Raw genomic sequence first — 25,680 nt, 5'->3', positions numbered from 1 at the left:
TTCCTTGCACCATATGGCTATTAATAATAATAATAATAATAATAATAAGTAACAGAACAAAAAAATTAAATAAAATAAACATGCAAAAAGACAAAGCAAAGTATGTATGTATTGTTGAAAAGGCCTTTAAAGTACAGTATATTGTATTTCATGATGACATGGGAAAATTTTCTGCAGCATGTGATATATATTAATTCGTTAGCATGACTTTTTGAAGAAACAAGGGAATACAGTTTGGATAGTGTCAGCTAAGGCCATATCTGTAGCTTGTTTTCTTCTATTTCTGAAAGTTTGCCAGTATGCATAAACTGTATTTCGTGAAATTTTTTTTTACTATAAATATTATAGTAAAAAAAAATAACTATACTGTAAAATATTGGTGCAAATACATCATAGTGAACACGCAATGAAAAACTGCGTAAGTAGTGTAAAGACATCGATTTAATTGTATCTCTTACTGTGACTACTTTCACAACGAGTTACAATGTATTGCACTACCTCAAATAAGTAACACTTTACTAATAGAGAAGGCTATTGTTACTTATTCTCAGTAGGCACCACCACCTAAACGGCACTGCTTCAAGGCTTATTGACCTATCCTCGGTGGGTGGGCATGTACCCTGGTGTTGCAATCATGCCAAGCCAGTTGTGAAGTTATTTCCACAATATGAGAGATGTCAAAAGGTGTGCAAGATAATACTTAAATAAAATATAAATGCTCAAGGCATAATATATTTTAAGTTTAAAATACACTGTAAAATATCTTTGTAAATACACCATAGTGAACTTACTATAGTGTAATTGATACTATTGTTACTTATTCTCAGTTCACTGAGAATAAGTAACAATAGTCTTCTCTATTAGTGAATTGTTACTTATTCGAGGTAGTGCAATAAATGGTAACTAGTGAAGGTAGTCACGATATGAGATACGATTAATTTGATGCCTTTGCACTACTTATGTAGTTTTTCATTACGAGTTCACTGTGGTGTATTTACACACTATATTTTATAGTGTATTTTAAACGCATAATATATTATGCCTTGAGCATTTATATTTTATTTAAGTAATTTATTATTTATTTGTGTGTGTGTGCATGTGCAAAGAGGAAGGAAATATTTTGTGGCACCAAAATATTGAATACTTTCAGGAATTTAATTTAAATTAAATTTTTTTTTTTTTTTTATATATTTTTTTATGTAGACAAAGCAAAAATAACTATCAGCAAAAAAGAATTAAAACAAGGAAATAATAGCTAATATGGTGTATAAGAAGGAATAATGATCTTTAACAATATCCTTGTATACTCAACATGTCTTTAACTATATCCTGGTCCGCTCACACTCTCATCGTTAAACAGGCATGACTTTTTAACCTTTTCAGAAGTGAGTTTATTGTGCAAGGATCAGTCACTTGGAGTGAAATTTCTTATCAGTTTGGGCTCTGTGGAAAGAGTGTTTCACAAAAATTTTGAAATTAAAAATGTCTGTAAAAAATCAAATCAGAATTAAAAAAAAAAATTGTAAATAAAACTCATTGTTACATTCTTTGTTTAGTCTTTACAATCTGGTAGCCCTTCTGAATCATTGTTGCGAGTAGCAGTGATTGACATGCCTAGCCCGCTATGGGTAGTCTTATGGTGTTTATCCCTCCCTTGCTTCTGTTTTAAAATCGGAAAAAAGCGTTCCCAATTTTAAAACAGCAGCAAGGTTTGCAAAAGATTTCCCTAAAGTGGTGAACAAACTGACTTATGGAATGGTATATTTTATCAAATGTCAAGGTGGATTTACACAGAAATACAGGCTCTCCACAAATCTCCTTTACAAAATTAAAGCATTATTGTGTGAGTAAGTAGGGTACATGGTACAAACCTGAATCCATTACCAGGTGATAAATCATATCTACAAGAATCAGAATGTACACACTGCAATTTATGCACAACAGCAGTCTGCCACTGCTGTTGAACATAGCAGTGTGTTCAACAGCAAATTTTGAACACAGTTTAAAAAGAAGCCACTGAGTAGACCTACAGTTATAAAGTGGTACAGAAAATTCATAAATGACTCCTTTGTGTAGTCATCCCAGTCATGACTGGACAAAAGTCAGTGAGGGTGCAGTGGAGCTGGTTTGAAGAAGTTTTATGCAAAGCTCAGAGAAATCCATATGATGTGACAATCATGAGCTAAACATTCCAAGGTCAACAGAATGTAATGTTTTATATTGGTGTCTAAAAATGAAACCATTAGAAGTTACAGCTTGTATGGAAGCTGTCATTGACAACAAAACCAAGAGGATGCAATTTTGTTGATTCTGGCATGAAACAACAGAACAATTAACAACCTTGCATTTAATGAACATTAGGAAGTATCAGTATCCACACCATGTTAAGAACCTTACAAAGAATGCACTACAGAAGTAGGAGACCTTTAGAGAAGTTAGTGATCTTGGACCCTAGCATATTTATATGCTAGGGTCCAAATGTGGCTTGAGGTGCATGAGGAAGACTTCAACTTGCAAACGGAAACACTTCATTGCATTGATTTTAAAATCATTCTTTGTGTTATTGTGCTGAGAGCTGTATGCAGTTATTCTTCTTTATAACATTAATTATGAGATATTAATAGTTTTTGGAATGTAAGTAATTTTTAATTCTAAATCTGCTGAAGAAGATCCACAAAGAGGAATCAAGATATCTGTTATTTCTAAATTTAAACTTAAAATTTTAAAAATATAATATTCAATGTTAATCATTAGCCTAGTCTAATAAACAATTTTTAAAACTAACAGTGAAGCAATCTATTTGTAAGCTATCTCCATCCTGTATTAAAAACCATGCTTTTCAATGAACACATTATGTACACTTCGAACAACAGCCCTACTTGGCTAACTCATCAATCTTAGTCCACCTGTAGCATCTGTGGGATGGAGTGGAAAGGCATATTTGCCAACACAGTCCTCTATTCATGTCACTCCGGCTATTAAGGATGGTTTTGTTCTATGAATGGTCTACTGGTCCTCCCTTTTCAAAGCTTTATTGACTCACTGTTAAGTCAGAGCAAGCAGTGATTCTGACCCACATGGGTCACAAATTCTGTTCGGTCATGGTCCTAATAAATTGCCAAGCAGGATATTAATTTGTTTTTATAGTTGCAATTTTTAACGTACTTAACAGTTTCATTATATATCATATATTTTCTGTATTTTAAAATTTATTGTTTGTATTTTTATATTTCAGGAATGCAAAAATGTAATTCTCATATTTTCTGTTAAAGAAAGTGGAAAATTTCAAGGTATGCATTGATTTACATTACTGTTATTTTTTTAAAGTTTTTTTAAAATAAGAGTAAAATTGAAAATCCACTGTAACGAGTCAAAATATACTTTGATATGATTCTCATATCCAAAGCAGTTTAAAAATCTACAAATACAGAAGAAACTAACACTAACACTAACAAAATATATTCAGACAATCTGTTGAACAGTTATTTCTAATTACCACTCATATTAATCTTATCTGTAATCAAACAGGAGGATGATACAGATGATGGTGTCTTCCATGTGAATGTCACACGACCTGATCAAAATTATTTCAACACCCCCCATAGTTAGCATTAGTAGGGGCATATGATACAAAAAAGCAAGCTTATGTAGCATCAGCCAAAAAAAAAAAAAAAAAAAAACCTTGCCATTTCACCCATCCATTCGTTTCAAATGTTTGTCGAGTTCTGCCTTGAACTTAAGTTGCTGACCTCCACTTCAACAGATGGAAGTTTGTTCCAACTATCAATTACCCGTAGGCTAAAGGAAAATTTCCGCACATCTATTCTACAATTGTCTCTCCTCAGTTTGAATTTATGCCCCCTCAGATGAGGCGCCTCCGTAGCCAGGTGGGAAGGAGCAGCAGTGCATAGCACACGCTTCTTGATTAGACCGGGGTTCAAGCCCGTCACCACCAAATACGGAGGATGCGGAAAGGTCAGGGAATGACCACCGCATATCCCGGAGCAATATGGCCTTAGTTGCTAATGTTCCTAAAAAAAAACTAAACAAACTAAACAAGCCCCCTCAGATGAGTAATCTGAGCAAGAAGAAGAATCCCATTAGCATTGAGCTTGCTCAATCCATTCAAGGCCTTATACATCTCAATTAGGTCACCTTGGATGTGCCCAGTCTCCTGAAGCTGCACTTTGCAGAACTTAAGCCTTTCTTGGTAACAGCAACCTTTTGTTTCCCTCACCAATATCACTGCCTTTCTCTGTACTCGTTCCAACAAATCTACATCTTTCCTAAAATGAGGCCTCCAGACCTGTATACAGTACTCAAGATGTGGCCTTATACAAGGAGACAATCACCTCCTTATCCTTGCTAGCAAAATTTCTGTATATCATTGAAAAGACACCATGAGCTACTCTTGCAGCTTTTTTTGCACTGCTCAGAAATTTCATATCTGACTGTACAATTACCCCCAGGTCATTTTCATTCTTCACTACCCTGAGTGTACATGAAGATACATTACTCTGGGGTTACTGCTACCCATATGCAGTACTTTACATATGCCAATGTTAAACCTCAGTTGCCACCTCTTAGCCCATCTGCTCAACTTTTCTAGATCCTGTTGCAGCAGAGTACTGACATTAGTGCCATTAACAACCCTGCCAACCTTTGTATCGTCTGCAAACTTTAAGCCTGATGCACCTTCATCAATAACATTGGTAAATACAGAAAACAACAATGGGCCCAGCACCGAACCCTGGGAGACTCCACTAACATTAGTCCATGAAGAGCAGTGTCCATTGATAACCACTCTGTCTTTTCCCACTCAACCATCCTTTTATCCATTGTAGCAACTTGCCCTTAATGCCATACTGCTCTAATTTGTACAGTAGTCTTCCATGTGGCACAGTATCAAAACCTTTCCTAAAATCCAAGTATATGATATCAAAATTATTCTTTGCATCCAATTCCTTTGTGACCACATCATAGTATACAATCAGATTTGTCAGACAAGACTTTCCCTTAACAAATGCATGCTGTGTCTGAACTATAACTGCAGTCGTGTCTAGATGATGCTGCATCGCTTCCTTAACCAATGACTCTTTAGATACCCTTTTTCATAATTTTATGACTATGCAATGACCTAAATAAACAACTTTATTGTACGCAATTTCATTTCAGTGTGTGTGAGAATTAAGTTTCGTATTTTAAAATGCTCTCTCGCCCTCTCTGCTCACTCCGTAGAATTGTTAAGTGGGAGTGATGAGTGCATATTGTTTTGTTGCCAGAAAATGTGTGTAAACCCTTCATATTGGTTATGGAAAGAATACTTTTGTATTTATCTAGTTTTCACTGCTGAAAGCAAAAGATAAATTTCTTTTTTATTTACATGAAACAAATATCTATATTCATGGTATGGGTCAACCTGCTGTCCTGTTAACACAGTAGCCCATCAACTGCCAGTGTGACAGGTGATCTTATTGTAAAACAGTTTATTTGCCTTGAGTTTCAGTTACAATCTTTTGACACAAAATATATGTTTGCACATGTTGACATGGTTGTTCCAAGTTTTCTTTCTGTAGGGTGGGGGGTAGTTGCTGTGTGATATTGTGGCTGTTGATGGCAGTTGTTCTGTGGTAGGAGCACTTGTCCCTAACTCATGTTTTTATTGGCTGTAGATAGCATTGATCAAAAGAAACATTGGACTCTTATGCAGGGTGGTATTCTTACTTAGCTGTAGTGAGTTATTTTCGTTTAATTGGTGAAAACAAATGGAACTGACCTCCATTTGATACCACAAAGTAACAAAGCTTAATTATAGAATAAAATGTATGAATAGTCAATATTGCAGTTTTTTTCAGAAAAGCATCATTATTATATGCTTCTTTCAATAAACAAATTGTATGATGCATTAATTCTAATCAGAGTTGCTAAGCAGACAGTGGTGCCTTCTGAAATCCCTTTCGAAACTTGGTAACTGAGTTTGGAAAGGGATTTCAGATTAACGATTGCAGTGGTTGAGTTTTAATTAATTTTAAAACATGACCAACATTTGAAATGTAAAGTTTTAACTTTACAAGAAAGAAGTACAGTCAGTCCTCGTATAGCACAATAGTTGTGTTCCTATAAACCCTCATGCAATGCAAAATCGTGCAATATAAACAACAGGCCCTATGGGAAAAATAGGGTTAGGTGCTGACCACCCAAGATTGAACACACATTTGTAACCAAAACATTACCAAACACAATAAATAATCGTAATAAAATACTTAAGTATTTTATTCACACCGGCCTCCGGCCCACCAGGGAAACTCTGATGGGCCGGAGGCCGGTGTGATTTTGGCCATAAACCGTAGTATGAGGCCACTATAAATTTTCCCGGGTAAGAATTTTTGATCCAGTCCGCCTCTGTTTATCAATATTGCTTTTCTTTTTCTCTCTGAATCTGCAGTGCCTTCACCAGGACGCTTCCTTTTCACACCTTTTAAGTATTTCACTCATTTTTAGGGAATAAAGCACAATTACAAAACGAGGAGGCACACTTGATACACATAAACAAAGCTGCGCGCGTGTAGCAACTGAATAAACAACACCGTAAAGGCAGAGATTAACACCTCACATTTTACTAAAGCACATTTCTAGGGGTTACTACCATAAAACAATAAAAACAATTTCCAGTTGCGTTTGTGCTAGTGGAATCTGTATATAGTGGAATCTGTATCTGTGTATAAACTGGTAGTAAACTCGATCTAATTGCATTTGCAATTATACCGATAGCTGGAATTGTGTTGGTTTTTACGTTATTATGGTGAAATGTGTTTCTCCTTCACTGATATAAAAAACATAAATAATTTTCAGAATCTTCTCTTCATTCCTATCGTGTATCGTGTTGCGTTCGACTGCCATTTCTTGTAAACACAAAGGCGAATCGTGCATAAGCGAATTCGGTTCGTGTTATATAAGATATCGTTCCCCTATTTATAAATCGTGTATGATTGAATTTGTGTAGTGTAAACACGTGTTATACAAGGACTAACTGTACAAGTTCCCATTATATTACTGAATAAAAAAAAAGCTGTTTTTGTCTACCATGCACCTCTTTGTTACATGATTAATGTATTCTAGGAAACAGTTTGCATTATGCCTTAGCAGTTTTTTCACATTCTACATATGATTTCATAGCTTATGGATGTTGTGCGCTGTTGTTTACAAAAATTTATAATTAAATATATCACAACTGGTAAGGCATTCCTCTCTCAGGGAAGAACTTAACTTTTTACGAGTTTCCCCTTTTATGAGTTGCATGACTGATACTGATGTATGCAGTTACATACATCAGTATCAGTCGTGTTTTATTATTTTATTGCTTCTCTAATTGAGATGAGATAGGCGGAAAACTGAATGTCTACAGTAATTACTTTAAGCTAATATTTATGAAAATTTAATTGCCTAATTTGGAGAACATACCACACAAGCGAATACAGTAGCTCAATAGTCTGCATTAAACTGGTTCTCCCTGCACAAGGTATGGAGTTGCTATTGTTGATGTGTATTGTGAAGTTTATGTTAGCCATAAACTTCACAATACCAGGGCCCATAACAGTTGTAAAGTTTTTTTTTGAATAAATCTTATTTTTTGAACGCAGATTCTTGAGTGAAAGGAGCTGAAAGTTCAAAAGTGAGCTTCAAAAATGCTTAGTTCCATACAATGAAATTCACAAAGATTTATCAAGCAAAAACAAATAAACTCAGTTTACTGATTTTTTTTTAAGGAAAGCAGAAGATACATGAAATCTAGAATGGTATATTTTTGTTAATATTTTGCTAATGAAATGGTGTATTTTTGTTAGCTTTTGGAACATAACCCCCCTTTTTGTACTTTTTTTTAGTCCCATATAACACGGTTTCACACACCAAGACATTTTAAAGGAACCTAATAACCGTGTTATACGAGGGTTACCTGTAGTTTCCTAATCATGATTTTGAGTCATTTCCACAAAATTCTATTTTATCTTGTAATAGAATTTTGGGGAAATCCTTCTCTCAGTCTGTCTTGTTCTTGTCAGTTTGGATTGTATCTCTCCATTCATTCCCCCTAATATGAATTTTAAAACAATAGGGAAATTTATGGACCGAATGCTGACTGAACTATAATAGAATGAGAAAGGCTTGGTCTGATGGACATCAATGACCATATTCAAGTAGAATTTTTGAAATAGTGTATTGACAGAAAACAGTTATTACATATTATAAAATTATTATTATTATTGTGAATTCTACCAGTTATAGAAGCAGTAATGATATAATTAAATACTATAGGTTTATCAGTTTGTTAAACTTAAAAAAAAAAAAAAACACTACTGTAACAGTTAAAATTGATAAGAAATTTATACTTGATCAAACCTATTTTTGTGTCACTATCTGTAAACACTTTTAAGATATTTCACAAAATTGCTTCACCGAAGTTCCATTGTTAAGTCTAACAGTGCAATCTTTCCCCACATTTATGTTTTGAACATAAAAGGAAGCAGCCTTTACTCTAGGCTGCTTTCTTTTCTTTTAGGTGGCATATTTAAGGTCAAATACAGGCTAAATATACTGATAAAGTGGAGATATTACTAGCCACCTGGGAGCCCTGATTAGTACTCCCAGCAACCAACCAGTAAAATAGGACCTTGTTCAACAGGAAATACCTTCTATTCTTTCAAAAAAAAAAGACTATACTATTTCCATCTGATTAAAGTCTAAAATCTTAGTTAAAGTTTATTGTTTAAAAAATTGTAATATTTGTATTTTGTTTAATTTGAACCTGCTCCATTTTATTTTCAATATAGACATTCCATAAAAGATTTTGTTTTTTTGTCATACAGTAAACCCCCGCGAATAGCGGGGGTTACGTTCCTGAGAAATGCCGCGAATACTGAGTTAGGGGTTCCATTCCAAAGTATGAAATATATAAGAAAAACTAGTCTTGAAATTTTGTCTATATTATATGTACCTTCATAATATGACTATGTACATAGACAGTACATAGTGAGCCGGGTGGGTAAAGTGCCTGCCTGGCAACCCAAAGGTCGCAGGTTCGAATCCTGCCTCAGGCTCGGATCAAAGTACTGCAAAAACCTTGGGAGGTGCATTATGGCCACAGAAGCTGATGCGCCACCAACTACCAAAAAAAAAAAAAAAAAAAAAGTACATAGTGAAATGCAAGCAAGCATAAGGCATCGAAATGAAAATAAGAAACAATTTAATATTAAATGTAATATTTATTAGAAATATCACAAATCTTTCAATCCAGCGCCTTTGCTATAGCTAAAAAACTTATCCCCCCAGTGCTATCACCAGTTTCGCTAAAGTGTTGATAAAGGTGTTTTGCCTTTTCACGAATTATGAGTGAACTTAACGGAATTTTATTTTGAGTTCGGTTTTCTATCCACAGATTTATAGCCTTTTCCATTTTTTTCTAATTTAACATCACGAGTTACAGAGCAAATTTTTGTAACTCGTGCGCGTTTTCATGGACACTACGGCAGATTTTTCCTTCCGATTTCTTGATTGATCGTACTGATGACTTATTGATTTTATAATGTTTTGCAACTGACGAGACACTTTCACCATTAGAAATTTTGTCTAATAACTGAATTTTCCTCCTAATGTCATCACCTTTGATCTTTTCACAATTCCCTTGTTATTCATAGCCATATTTTTGTAGGGGTTAGAAAAGAGCTTGTCCACAATAAAGTCACTTTCTGTTAACACACTCGAAAAAGTGTGTTTTCACTAACACACTGCAAAACGGTAGATTTTTCACTTTTGTAAGCATATCAATTTATAAATTGATAAGCATATAAATTAAAAGCAAATGACGAAACCTTCCATGACAAGCGCATAGCACATACTGAACAAGGATTAACGAGAAACATCCACGCTCGCGATTTTGCCACCCCCCCCCCCCCAAACTGAGTGCTGTTTTGACTGGGAAAGATGATTTCAGCCACGCCCATGTTTTTTTTATGGCGAAAAATTTTCACGGCGCTTTAAAATTCACATTTTTTTTAGGTTTAATTTTATATTAAATCAGCGACCGCGATTACAGATACCACGAATAACGGGGGGTTTACTGTATTTGGGATCTAATACCCAAATTAGCAGATGTTACTGAATTGTAAATAAATTTGAGCTATGATGCATAAATAAGAAAGTTTAAAATTAAAAAAAAAAAAAAAAGCACTTCACCTTGTGAAATATTTAAATAATTTATTGGTATGAAAAGGACAGGTTGATGCAATATAGGCAGTTGCATCAACCAAACAGCTGAAATAGCTTAAATTGGCTATGATGTTTCAAATTTCCATGTTGAAATCCATCTTTGGGCCTGGATTTTGAGTTCTATAAAATTTATGCACAAAGGGAACATACACTATATCACATAAACTCAGTTTATAGCTAAATTAAAGTGATTTGATTGAATATTAAAGAATTAGAATTTAAAATTAAAATTCTGAATTGTCATTATTTTCTCTAATTATATTTACCCTATTAGACAGGATGTATAGACGAGACACCTGTGTAGCATATGACAGTTGGGAAAACCTTTACTGAACTTTAAAATAGATGTATAAAGATGTAACGGTTAAGAAAGATATTGGAATTTTAATTGCATTTCCATGAAATTTGATGGAAACAATGCTGAATATTGTTAATAATCTATAATATGGGTTAGATAGATATGGTAGTGAAATAATGTAATTCAGAATTTTAATTTTAACTTCTAATTCTTTAATTTAGCTATAAATTAAATTCATAAGCTATAATGCTAAGTTTTATTTATATATAACGTTTGGAGAACCCAAATCGAGACCTGAAGACAGATTTCATGTAGAATTAGAAACATTTTTATATTAGAAACAGTTTTAGTTAGTTGGGACTGTTTCAGTCTAATTGTGTCAGTTTGTCCCTTTCATAACAATAAAATAATTAAAAAATAGATCATTTAATAGTGTCTTTTATTGAATTATATTTATTTATAGCTTAGTACTTCTGTGTAATTTCCTTACTGAATTTATCTGTGACAATTTTTTTTAATGTAATTATATTCTGTAATTCTAACCTTTTAACTAATTCTAACCACCCCCTTCCCTTATTAGCTTAACTGTAGCTAAATGCACTTTTCTTTTGTAATGTTTTTATAGGAGATGTTTTTTATTATTATTATTATATTTTTTAAATCCCTGAAATTTTACATATTTTAGGATTTTGTCGAATGATTGGAGAATCACGTCATGATGTACCTCCAATTCAGTGGGTCCTTCCTCCTGGATTGAATTCTAGAGCATTTGGAGGAGTATTTCGTCTTGACTGGATTTGTAGGCAAGTGTCGTGATGAAATAAATTATTCATTACATATCATATTTGAAGCACTAATTCTGTTTAATACAAGTTTAATTAGCAATTGTTTCCTTTGAATAATATAATTTTAGTAAATACTTTTGTCTTTAAAAAAATTGGTAAACATTTTTTATTTACATCCAGCAGAAGTTCAGAAGTTATCAAGTGTCCTCCGAGATGAAATCTTAGCTTGATACATTAGTACTACTGTTTCATGTACAACACTGTGATGTTTCATGTCGATAAATTTTTTGCTGCATTTGATCACCCAAATGAAGAAAATGACAAGTATCCCAAAACAATTAATTTTATATTACAGTGGATTCCGGTTATTTGGGCCACCGGTTAATCGGGGCAGCTCTTTATTTGGGGCAAACCTTAAAAAACAGAAACCAATGGAGAAAATAGCCAGGGTTTACTTCGCTTAATTGGGACAGCATGCCGTTTAATTGGGGCAGGAGACCGCAGCACTTGAGATTACCCTGCAATTGTCTCCAACGGTACCATGTGGTTCTGTCGAAATTCTGGAGGTCACAACCATAAAACAATTAGCAATCACCTGTTTATTGGGCTTTTCTGTTAGTGAAATCTATCATAAACGGACAGTAAACTCGATCTTACTGAATTTGCAATAATACCAAAAGCTGGAATTCTGTGGGCTATTATGGTGAAATGTGTTTACACTTCCATGAAATCTTCAATCATATAAAAAAATTAATTTTCAGATCTTCTCTTCATTCCTATTTTTAAAGCTTTGTAACTCGTTACTCCGTTCTCACTTGCACATATTGTGTTACTTGCAATTTGTGTGCGCCGTGTTCTTTGTTATCGATTGCTTATCTTTTTACTGTTTTAAATTTTAACCCCCACCCACAAATGTCAGTGAACAGAAATGTCAACTTAGTTAGTATGTATACATTACAGTATGTATTAATTAAATATTCCGATTATCACGTATATTCTTCCGATTTTCACGTATCATTTAATTTTTTAATTGGTAGGGTAATAAAGGTTAAATTTGTGCTTAATATATCTTTGTTTTTATAGCCTGTGGATAATATTCCTCCTATTTTCACTAATTAGAATCGCTGTTTAATAGAGTTAAAATTCAATTCACAAATGTGATCACAATGACCGGCGCTAACTACACATCATATAGTGAACGGTACTTTACTATGGTGAGTTTGTTGTAACGTGGTTTGATTGTACAGTGAATCAGTTGTAAGGGGGGGGGGGGTACATTGTATTTTTAACTATTTATGTGAAACTTCGGATAATTGGGGCAGCTGCTTAATCGGGCCAAAATGCACTAGTCCCAATGTGTCCCAAATAACCGGAATGGACTGTATTATAGAATTTCAGTTAGCTTAATTTCAGTTTAGGCTTATTGGAATTCTTATTGTTCTTGTCAGAAATTCTTTTTTATTGGAGTTAAAACAACAACAAATCCATAACAGTAATTTGACAGTATTATTTCCAGTTAATCCATGTTTCATTTTTTCATTTCTTGACAGCCTGACAGTAGCAGACTTTCCACAAGTATTGATATGTATGTTTTGAATTGCCTACCTCCTTCTGTTCATGAACATATAATTTTTTTTGTTTGTTTGTTTTAATCTGGCCAGATACGCTGAAGAAGTGCATTATGATTATTTTCAAAAACCAGCTTGTTGGCTTAGTGATCTATTAGTCACTTCAGATCTTTTAAAGTTACTTTTTTGACTTTTTGAAATTAATGCAGGAGTCTTGGAGATTCCCAAAATGGATGCATATAACACCACTTTGGTTTGGGGTAGGGGGTAGATATGCGTGCACATGTGTTTTTCTTTTCTTCTTCTGTGATGATCAACAATTATATAAATACACTTGAGCAGAAAAAGGTGGCATGGAAAGGTTACAGAGCAATAAAAAGTACTAAAGCCTATAACAGCTACAAGGTGATGTGTAATAGAGCCACAGAAAAGGTTTGACAGACAAAGCCAGTTTATGAGAAATCACTAGCAAACAGAGCAAAGAGGGGGGATAAAGAATTCTTCACATATAAATGCCAAGAAGAGCAGGACAAACCAGATCGGACCTTTACGTAAGGGAAAGGGGATAGTATTAAATACACCAGCTGCTGTTGCAGATGAACTCGACAGTTATTTTGCATTGATATTTACAAATGAAAAACATTTTGTGGCAATGGGAAATTGTGGGAGCGAAGTTAAAAAATATGTAATTAATGATATTGAAATTTCGCAAGATTATTTAATGAAAAAACTTTTGAGCCTACGGGCCAGTAAGGCTCCTGGAGTTGATGGAATATACCCTATAATCTTGGGAGGCGGCAAGCGAGTGCATTGAACCATTGAGGCTAATTATGCGAGCATCACTAGACTCTGGGGAGATTCCCTTGGATTGGAAAAGTGCAAATGTATCTCCATACATAAGGGTGGCTCTAAAAGTGAAGGTGGAAATTATCGACCTGTCAGTCTGACTTCAGTAATAGGGAAAATCATGGAGGCAATGATCAAGGGTGGAATTCAGGATCATTTGGATAGAATTGATTTTCTCAGGTACATGTGCGTCGTTTACCTGGGGAAGTGATGGCACCTGGATGCACCGTGGGATGAAAACAAGCTGGTGGCAACGGTGTCATGCTTTGGGCGATGTTCTGCTGGGATGCCCTGGTACAGTCATCCATGTGCCGGGCACTCTGACGTCTACCACCTACCTAAACATCATTGCTGACCAGGTAAACCCTTTCATGGCAACAGTCTTCCCCTCTGGCGGTGCTGTCTTTCAGCAGGATAATGTGCCATGCCACGCTACCCGGATTGTTCGAGACTGGTTTGCGGAACATGAGGAAGACTTCCAGGTATTGCCCTGGCCTCCAAATTCTGCAGACATCAATCCCATTGAGCATCTGCTGTTTGTGTTGGAACAGAAACTACGATCTATGGCATCTCAACCATGGATCTTACAGAAGTTAAAGGATCTGCTGGTTACATGTTGGTACCAGATACCACAAGACACATTTAGAAATCTTATAGCATCCATGCCTCACTGGGTACAAGCTGTTTTGGCTGCACGTGGAGGACCAACATCATGTTAGGTAGGTGGTCATAATGTTTTGGCTCATCGGTGTACATACTAATTGATGTTTCCTTTCACTGACATTTCTTATTATTTTTTTTTTTGGATTGTAAAATTTGAAACAGTAAAAAAGATAAGCAATCAATAATGATGAACACGGCATGCACAAGTGAGATATGCCGTAACAATATCACACATTAAAAATAGGAAGCTTAAAAAATAGGAATGAAGAGAAGATTCTGAAAATTTATGTTTTTTTATATGATTGATGATTTCATGGAAGGGGAAACACATTTCACCATAATAAGTAAAAACCCACAGAATTCCAGCTATCGGTATCATCACAAATGCAATAAGATAGTTTACTACCCGTTTATAATTAGATTGCACTAATAGAAAAGCCCAGTGAACCGGGAACTACAAATTGTTTTTGTATTATGGTAGTGACCTCCAGAAATGTGCTCCTCTGCTCACGTTATCACACCTCACGAAATTTCTGTTTGAACAGAAATGTGAGCTGCTGAAAGCATGAGTCGGCCTCCAATATCAAGTGTTATCTTGTGAATACAGTGACAACAGTGTCTCCAACCAATACAACTAAAGTAAATGGAAAATATAGGTCACACACATTTTAAGTTTGACATTTTTTAATCTTGGTAAGGTTGTATGTATTGCTGTGCAGAAAGCTATGTTCAGCTTGGTGCCGGGTTTTGCGTCCACCTGATGTTACTCACAGACGAAATTGCACATGAGGCAATGCGAAAATCGTGTTATACCTGCATTGTTCCCTGATATATCAGTTGCATTGGAGCAAATTCACACTGCCAAAATGCTTGTTATAGGAGAACTAACCATATAACCATAACGCATTTTTATTTACGACTTTTCATTGCACAAGGATTAGAGGATCTATAAACTAGCATAGGTTTTATCATGTAATCTTCTGATGTGTTACTGCACATAAATAACATTACACAATCTTTTGATGCCTTAAAACCTGGTGCAGTTTTCTCTTTTTTTGAAATAAACGTTCTGTTGGGCATTTTTTCCCACCAAAGACCTGACCTGTCTCGTTGGCACTGAAAACTTGATGTGTGTGTATCCATGCTCTTCAATAATTTTTTTGAAATTTCTCTTCATACTTCTTAGCAGCTTCATTATCAGCTGATGCATTTTCCCATTGAATTCTTATGTTATGTAATGAGAAGTGGTTTTTAAATCGCTCAAACCAACTTTTACTGGCAACAAACTCCGGGTTAACAGAAGATTTTCCATTTTCTTTTAAATGGTTATAAATTTTTAGTGACTTTTGTTTAATTACATTGACATCTAATGGCATCCAATTTTTACTGCTATCATCAATCCAAATACTGAGGGCTTTTTCCATTTACTCAATTATTGGCACTCAGGGACAAGCTGTCATATTTGAGGAAATGAAAGATCTTGCAGCAACAGCAGTTGTAATTTTCTGTTCATTTCTCTTTATGGTCTGGGTTGTTGCTTCATTTAAATCTAAACTTTTTGCAACACATACGTTTTTACCCTTTTTTAAGACAATCCAAAATTTGTATTTTTGATTCTAGAGAAATAGTTTCTTTTGAGAGGTGCTTTTTTTACTTTCCTTAGGCATAATTTAGGGCTGGAATTTAATTCACAATAACAAACAAATAAAAACCAAGATAACCCTACAGAAACCTTAAAAGTCACGAAATGCATGCTTCGAAGTCACAGTTTTTTATGATTATGATCTCAAACAAGCACAAGTTCAATAGCACAGTACCTAACACGGAGATTTCCTAACAAAATAAAATATGGGGATTTCCCAATAATTTTTTTTTTTGCATAACAACTAGTGAGTCAACATTGGGGATTCACAAAAAAAGAATAGAAATGTTGAAAAATACTTCCAACATAATAGCAGGGTTTTTCCTGCATAAAAGCTCAAAAATACTGTATTATGCAAGGTTTGCCACAATTCTCTAACCGTGTTATATAAGTACTGTGTTGGGTGAGGATTTCTGCAATTTATCAATCGTGCTAGAGTGAAATCGTGTTGTAGAAGTACCATGTTATACAGGGGTTGCCTACACTGACTTACTTTACTGTTAAGTACTATTGAGCTAGTATTGATTACCTTGCAAAATGAACGATTGTATACATTGAAAATATGGTAACAATGATATACGGTCTATAAAATATGTACAACAGAAACATAATGGAACATAATGCATAGATCTAGCATCTGCAGTTTTTTTTGTTTTTTTTTAAACGTCCAACTAGTCTGTTTATCCTTTGTCCATGTATGTTTGACTACCCTTGAAGAAATGTTCAAATAGTGCTGGATTTTTGAGGTGCTACTGTGCTTTTTTTTAAAATTCCAGTATAATCAGATAGTCCAAAATTATTATTACTAAGGTAGTAATGTTGAAATTCCCCAGGAACACTTGGGGTTTTAGCTATTTACTCTTAATTAAAGTAACATTATTACATTAAGAGTGTAATTACATCCTTAGGTGGCAGCACATGCTGGAAAAATTAACTCAATTCATATATTAATGAACTGTTTGAAGTGACCTTCAAAACATATCTATGTAAGTACTCTTGATAATGCATACGTAAAAACCATAATCCATTTGAAGGGGTTATGCAAGCATATTAAAAATAGGTGTAATGAAATTTTTGATAAATTGCTTAAAGTTTTAAAAAAAATTAACTTATGTGAGGAATATGCAGATAACTAAATTTTGTGAAATGCTGTTTTTACCCAACAGGAGAGAATTGCCATTTACTAAAACTTATCACCTCTATAATTCATGGAATGAAGGAAAACAGGTTAAAGTAGGAAGAGATGGACAGGTAACAACTTTTTATTACTATTATTATTATTTAATTTATGATTTTGTATTTCTGTCCTTTCTCTAATTTGTGTGTAGGGAGCAGGTAGAGAACTTTTGCCATTCAATTTTCCTCATTCAATACTTAGTTGAATGCAATTAATGTACATATGTTAAAAATTTGAATTTCCATAATGGTAGAAATACTTGCAGTAGAATTACTGTTTATTAAACTATTATTTTATTTGTTATTATTAACATCTTTATAAAGTGATATTTAAAAATGAAAATATATGAACTTTATTAGTAATTTATTTATTTATTTTTATTTTTTTATTTTTTTGTTGTGTGTGAGTAGCATGCACTATTAGTAAGACTGGATCAGTTCTAATTATTCTTTGTTGAACTATATCAGAATGATATAATAGGAATTACACATCTATTATCCCTATTTATATCATGCCTAAATCAAAAGGAGTAATATGTATGAATATCAAATTGCTCTACATGCTTAAATACTCTCCTTTAAGTATTTTTTGCACAGTTGTTTGTTCTCACTGTGTTTGCTGTAATGTCAATGTTTGTTCTCACCTTCCTGTTTGCTGTAATGTCATGGTTTTTCCCCCATGTTTCCTTACAACAGCCACTTAAAAAGATGAAATGTTATGCCAGCAAATTGCTTAATGTAATCAGTGCTACATTTTAGGCACATCAATTTTTTATTTCTTAAATGCATTTTGAAACCGGGCACCTGCAAGGAAATCTGAGTGATTAACTAAGTTTAAGTGCTCAGGCAGCACAAATGAGGGGGCATAAATTTAAATTGAGGAAGGATGGTTGCAGGATAGATGTGTGAAAATTTACTTTCAGTCAGCAGGTAGTTTACTGTTTGAATAAACTTCCATTTGGTGCTGTGAAAGTGGGTAATTTGGAAAATTTAAAGAGTTACTAGACAAAACTATTAGTGGACTTGAACAGGTGTGTGCGCGTGTGTGGCTGATGCTACATATGTTTGTTTACTTGCATCATTTCCCACTATTGGTATTAAGTCACAAAGATCAAAACTTCTATACTGGTATGGAGGACCTAATTTATGTATTTAGTAAACTGATAACAAAAAACAATGACATGCGAACAGAGAACATTTTATTTCTGTGAATCTGCCATATTGCCTATTCATTTCTCCAGTGTTTTTGCGTTTAGTGTTTGAATGTTTTAGCTAGTGTACAGCAGCAACAATCATAATATCCAGTACTTACTACAATATATGGATAGCCCGTGTGATTGTATGAAAAAAGGAAATAGTAATTGGCAAATTTCTATTGGTCTGATTTTAATGAAATTTAGGCTGAACTGACAAATCTTTTTAAAAGCCATGTAAAATTTCATGTAAATCAAGTATTTACATGCAGACTGATGAATGGATGAACAGGTAGACATGGTGAAGATTGGTGATGGCAGGCAGATAGACACGACGGTGCATTAGTATATATGCATTTTTAGATAATAATAATTATAAATATCTAATATTAATATATCATATAATATTATGATATATCATATATTATTATTATTATTTAATAATATGTGATATACTCGGGTACTTCACAATAGAACACACTGAGGACCAGACTAAGGATCATATTGTCACTTTGTATGGAGAACCAAATGTAAATCGAACTAATGCAGTTGGAGGAATACCTGTATTGGCTTAAGGTGTAAATACTATTGAGGTGTATAAGGCCTTGAATGGGTTGAGCAAGCTGAATGCTGATGGGATTTTTTGTCTTGCACAAACTAAGAACCTGAGGGGTCACAGTTTCAAATTGAGGAAAGATAGTTGTAGAATAGATGTGCGGAAATTTGCCTTTAGCGGGTAGTTGATTGTTGGAACAGGCTTCCATCTTTTGTTGTGGAAGCTAATAGCCTAAATAAATTTAAGGTTGAGCCGGACAGGCATTTGGAATGAATGGAGGGATGAAATGGGAGGGGTTTTTTTTGGCCGATGCTGCATAAGCTTGCTTTCTTGCATTGTATTACTAATGCTAATACTAGTTTTTATATTATTTTAAATAATGAACAAAATATCCATATCTAATAATGAAATAAGGAGTGTTTAAAATTACTGTTGCTTGGAAGTTTGTTTTATAAAAAATATATATATATATTCTTTAATTAAAATTTATTAACTGCATTGGGTTAAGTTAATCTTTATTGCATTGATTTAGCTTTAACTTTTCTTATTTAATTTTTGAATGACCAGCTTGGTTAGTTCACTTCTTCTTGCAAGCTATATAACCTATGGTGTAAGGATATTTTTTAATCTTATTGATCACATAGGTAAGTGTGTGTTATTTCAGTTAAATGTTTTTGTAAATAAAATGACCAGATATGTTTTTGTTTTTTTCTTAAAAGTTTACAAAGTGTGACTAGAAAGTTTCCTGAATGACTTTATAAGCTTAAAATATTGCAAAGGACTTAAATTCCTAGTATCAGATATCTAATAATTGGTAGAAACTTTATTGATTTTCGACACTCACCTGTAAAAATTACATAAACAGTGAAGGGGAATATTCAAAACATATTCTGGGTGTTAGAAAATGAAGAAGCTAGGAAAAGAAGTTTAAGCTTTGGCTAAACTAAAAATATCCCAAAAATCGAAACGTTCTGTATCTTTTGTTAAAATTAAAGATAATTCAGTTTGTAATGTGATAGAACACATTACAAACTGAAACAGTTTTTGGCCAAAAGCTTCCTTCTGCCAACATGCTAAATGTGAATAAGGGAAGGAACACATGATGAATTATTGCTTGTAGCACTGATGCAATTACTCATTGCAGACTTCTCATGTGGGAAAGTGATGTTTTCCAGGGTCCATGCATTGTAAATGTCTGCCAGCAGTTTTGTGTCCAGTAATGAAATGTGTAACTTAAATACTTTGATGGCAAAGTTTGAGTGGAAGGAAATTTGAGTATGCTAGTTTGTTAACCTTTGGGGTTTGTGTCATAAGTTTGGCCTGCCACTTAGTTCTGATTGTCCATAATCAGTACTAAAACTATAAGGCATAAGAAATTTGCAAAAAATATTGACAATAACAAAAATGAATTGAATTCACTGTAGCAGATTTCTGTTATACTAAAACAATTATTAATTTCAGTGAAGGTTAAGACATTGCATTAGGTTAAGTTAATTGATTGATTTAGTCTTAACTTTCCTTATTTGATTTTTGAATAATTGACTTGGTTAGTTAACTGTCCCTTTTTTTTATGATTGAATATATGATTGAAAAATTTAAAATTTTTCAATCATATATATTGTTAAGGGCAAGGATATACAAATGATATGGGTTGATATAGTAGTAGTAGTAGTGGCATGTGATGCAAGAAAGCTAGTGTATGAGCTTATGTAGCATCAGCCAAAAAATAAAATAAATAAAAAATCACACCAATCCCTCCAAATGCCTGTCCAGTTCCTCCTTAAATTTATTTAACCTATCAACTTCCACAATGACAGATGGAAGTTTGTTCCAGCAATTAACCACCCACTGGCTAAAGGCAAATTTCCACACATCTATTCTACATCTGTCTTTTCTTAATTTGAATTTATGCCCCCTTAGGTTTGTAATCTGAACAAGTGGAAGGATCCCATCAGAATTCAGCGTGCTCAACCCATTCAAGGCCTTATACACCTCAGTCAGATCACCATGCAGGTGCTAGTCTCCAGCCACTGCAATTTGCAGAACTTAAGCCTCTCTTGGTAAGAGGATCCCTTCATTCCCCTCACCAATCTTGTTGCCCTTCTTTGTACATGCTCAAGCAAATCTACATCCTTCCTAAAATGAGGCCTCCAGACCTGTACGCAGTACTCAAGGCATGGCCTGACCATTGCCTTATACAGAGGGATAATCGCCTACTTTTCCCTGCTAGCAAAATTCCTATATATCATTGACAAAAACCACATGACCTGCCCTGGCAGCCTGTCTGCATTGCTCAGAAAACTTCATATCTGACTGCACAATTACTCTGAGGTCTTTTTCATTTTCTACCACCTTAAGTGTAGTACCACACAGTTGGTACTTTTCTCTGGGGTTACTTCTACCCATATGCAGTACTTTGCATTTGTCAAGATTAAACTTCAGTTGCCACTTCTTAGCCCATCTGCCCAAATTATCTGGATCCTGTTGCAGTAGCACACTGCTATTACTGTCATTAACAACCCTGCCAACCTTTGTATCATCTGCAAACTTCGACATTAAGCCTGAGATACCTTCATCAATATCATTGATAAATATACAAAACAACGGTGGATCCAACATCGAACCCTGTTGGACTCCACTAATAACATTAGTCCACGAAGAGCAGCACCCATTAATTACCACCATCTGTCTTCTCCCACTCAACCATCCTTTTATCCATTGTAGCAACTTACCCTTAATACCATTCTGCTCCAATTTGTACAGTAGTCTTCCATGCGCAACAGTGTCAAAAGCTTTCCTGAAATCCAAATATATGATATCAAAATTATTTTTGCATCCAGTTCCTTTGTAACTACATCATAATATCCTATCGAATTTGTCAGACAAGACTTTCCCTTAACAAACCCATGCTGTGTCTGAATTATTGCTGCAGTCTTGTCTAGATGATCCTGCAATGCATCTTTAACCAGTGACTCCATTATTTTACCCGGAACAGAAGTTAAACTAACTGGTCTGTAATTACTCGTGTCACCCTTTGATCCCCCTTTGTGAATTGGGGATACATTTGCACATCTCCAGTCTGATGGACTCAGGGGACCTCCCCTGAGTCCAAGGATGCTCTCATAATTATGGCTAAGGGTTTGCTTAGTTGCTTTTTCGCCTCCTTTAATATAACTGGATAGATCCCTTCCACCCCAGGTGCCTTTCTTATGTTTAACTTCAAAGTTTCTCCTAACTCCTCATGTGTGAATGTAGATGCAAAATACTCATTCAGTTTGTTTGCTATCTGAGCAGGATCATCAACAGTCGAACCATCGATATCAAGTGGACCAATCAGATTCATCCCCTTCCTTTAGAGTTTTTATATAAGTAAAGAAATCCTTGCTGTTTTGTAATCTGCCTTCGCCTGCCTAACCTCCTTTGTGACCTGATTACAGACTAGCTTATATCTGCCATAGGCGTCGAGTCACTTGATAATTTATATGCATCCCATGCATTTTTCTTCTCTGTCACGAGTCTCATTAGTTCATTTGATAACCATTTAGGCCTAAACCTTGAACAGGATTTTTTCTTAATAGGTATGAAACTTTTAGTAGCTCCACGATTAATTCCTTGAGTGCTTCCCACTTAGAATTTACTGTTGGTAAAATCGTCAGTTGATCCCACTGTACAGAATTTAAAAACTGTCTGAGACCACTGTACTCACCTTTACGGAAGCAAAAACCCTCTCCTTTACCTCTGATGGTAATTATATCTTTAAGTAAATCCCACATCAGTACACTGTGATCACTGCCCCTTAGTGGTTCCTTTATCTGCAAATTCTTAATACATGAATGACCACTGCTGATAACCAGATCAAGTTAGAGCATGTTCGAGAGGCAATCCTCTTGCGCACTCGAACATGCTGCTGCAGAAAACAATCATCCAATAAATCCACAAAAGTCTTACTAGTGTGTGAGTGACCAACCCACAAGTTCCAGTCAATATCTGGGAAGTTAAATCCCCCATTATAAGACATTCTGATTTACTAGCCCACTCTATTTCTCTGTACAATTGTTCATTGTACTCATTCGAGTCATTAGGCCTATAACACACTCCTACTCTTATTTTTGCTTTCGCAGTGCTTATGTCACTCCCAACTGACTCAACAGTGCACTGTTCATCTATATCAACTGGATGCACTTCTTTTGATTTTATGTTTTTCTTAATTAACAGCATAACACCTCCTCCCTTCCTATCCTGTCTATCCTTTCTGTACACGCTGTACTCCCCAAATTCCAATTCTGCATTCCTAATATCAGATATGATATGATACAAGAGATATGGTTTTTAAATGGCACGTTTATTCATTAGTGGCCAAGACTATTGTCTGTAGTTGGAATGTTTTCACGCATACATGTGTAGTTTCATGCAGTTAAGGTTTGATCATTGAAATTTCAGTATTAGATTATTAGCTCAATTATTGGAAGGCGTTAGTTTTAGAAACGTTACATATGAGATTTAATGGAAGCTCTGTTAATTACAATTACATCCAGACAAATTATAGTCTTGACCAGTAATGGAAACTGTGTGCCATTTAAAAGCTGTACTTCTGTCATTTGTACATCCTTGCTTTTGATAACTGTGTGTTCTAAAGTTTTAATCACATTTCTGAAAAGGTTTTTAAATAAATAATTGTTTTAAAGAATTCTGCTATAGCAAGATCTAATTTCTTCATTTCTGTATGTTTTTTATTTTTATCCTGTTGGTAACTTAATAATAGCAGTCATTCTGGCTGTTAAGATATTGTTACCTGAACATCTTAACAGCCAGAATGACTGCTACTATTAAGTTACCAAATTGCTAAAATTTAAATGCTTGTTCCTGGGTTTGGGAGAAGTGCCACAGAATAAATCATCATAAATAATACTTTATTGAAAAGTAGGTATATAATTTTAAATTTGAACTTAATAATTGGTACAAATGAATTGGCAAGATAAATACATCAATCACAATTTATTTTGAAGTGTTTTATTACAGGCATTGGATGGAAAGGTTGAATGGAATCCTTGAACCAAAAAGAATAGGCAGGATTGAAAATTTTCAAATTCTGTAGTTGTCTGGAAAAAAAAACATTTGCCAATGATGGAAAAGCAATAGATTAAGGCTCCAATTTTTGCTGTCCCGTAAAAGTTGACATTCTTGAAATACAACAGATTGAATAACTAACTTATAAAAAACTACATTATGCAGACCAATTTCTGCTTAAGATTCTCTTTAAACACCAAAATCAAAAAGTGAGTGTAATACCTCAAAATTCTATGAGAAAGTACATTCATTGTCTATGTGAAGTGATAAGGGTGACTGAGGTAGTTATGCTGAATAAATCCAATTACAGTGGACCCCTGCTTTACGATTGGTTCACTTTACGATGGACTATCCATAATAAAATACTGTTCACTATATGATATGTGGTAAATGCCGGACATTGTGATCACGTTTGCAAATTGAATTTTAATTCAATTAAAAGGCAATTCTAATAAGCGAAAATAGGAGGAATATTATCCACAGGCTATAAAAGTAAAGATCACAAATTTACACTTTATTACGTTACAAATTAACAAAATTAAAATGTGAAAATCAGAAGAATATTTTCCATAGGTTAGCAAAATAAAAATACATTTGCGCTTATGCACATATCTTAGTTATTACTTTAATATGTACACACTAACTAGTTGATATTTCTATTCACTGACATTTTTTTTGGTGGGTGGGTTGTAAAATTTAAAACAGTAAAAAAGATAAACAGTAACAAAGAACACAGCATGCACAAATTGCAACTAACATGATACATGAAATTGATACTGAGTAACATGTTTACGAAACTTAAAAAATAGGAGTGGAGAGAGAAGATTCTGAAAATTTATTTGTTTTATATATGATTGAACATTTCAGTGAAGGGGGAAACACATTTCACCATAATAACATAAAAAACCCACAGAATTCCAGCTATTGATATTATTGCAAATGCAATAAGATCGAGTTTACTATCCATTTATAATTGATTGGTAGTGACCCCCACAAATGTGCTCTTGAAAAATATATAGGTGTTCAAAATTGATTCTTGTAACTGAACATATGATAAAGATAAAAGTGTACTGTATTTTAATGATTTGAATTGGTTTTTTGAAATTTTTTGAAATTAGTGGCTGGTTTCACTAACCAGTGATCATGTTAACCAGTGGCTACATATTTCATTTTGATGGGATGGGCTTACGATTGTCTCTGATTGGACCACATAGTCCTTCCTCTCAGCCAAAAGAAGCATTTGTAAACGCGTTTGCCATGTTTTTTTTTTTTATGAAAACCCCAAACACGAAAGGTATCAAACCTATAGTACTTAGTACCGTGCATGGGTTGAAGGGGAGAAGTATGGGGAGAGGGGAATTCCGGAAACTTTGCTCTAGAGACTAAACGTGTTTCACCACTTCAAGCCTCCAATAAGCAAAGTGGTGGTATTTTGCCGGTTGATGAAAGTCATCTATTTTGTTTTTCCATAATTTTGTTGAAGTGATTTTTTGTGTTGTGCTTTAATCAATATATTAGTTTTAATCAATTTTTTTTAATCAGTATGTACAATTTCCATTATAAAAGTCCCCTTTTAGAAAGATATACAGCTTAGCTATATAGCAACAATTTCAACTTCTGAGG

General features: G+C 34.3%; 1 protein-coding gene across 1 annotated transcript in view; it reads left to right on the top strand.

Annotated features, from left to right (window-relative positions):
- The window catches only part of Ythdc1 (YTH domain containing 1), a 163,391-nt gene that overhangs the window by 27,512 nt on the left and 110,199 nt on the right, over positions 1 to 25,680 (top strand). The window contains exons 5-7 of the mRNA XM_090385016.1: positions 3,236 to 3,290; positions 11,247 to 11,364; positions 17,232 to 17,316. Coding sequence (XP_090241142.1) covers positions 3,236 to 3,290; positions 11,247 to 11,364; positions 17,232 to 17,316 — 258 coding nt within the window. The remainder of the gene's footprint in view (positions 1 to 3,235; positions 3,291 to 11,246; positions 11,365 to 17,231; positions 17,317 to 25,680) is intronic.

This window comes from Mastigoproctus giganteus, chromosome 1, assembly GCF_048544385.1.
Source record: "Mastigoproctus giganteus isolate SK-2022 chromosome 1, ASM4854438v1, whole genome shotgun sequence".
Taxonomy (NCBI): Eukaryota; Metazoa; Arthropoda; class Arachnida; order Uropygi; family Thelyphonidae; genus Mastigoproctus; species Mastigoproctus giganteus.
Note: the sequence above shows the minus strand (reverse complement) of the source record. Positions and strands in the feature narration are given on the sequence as shown.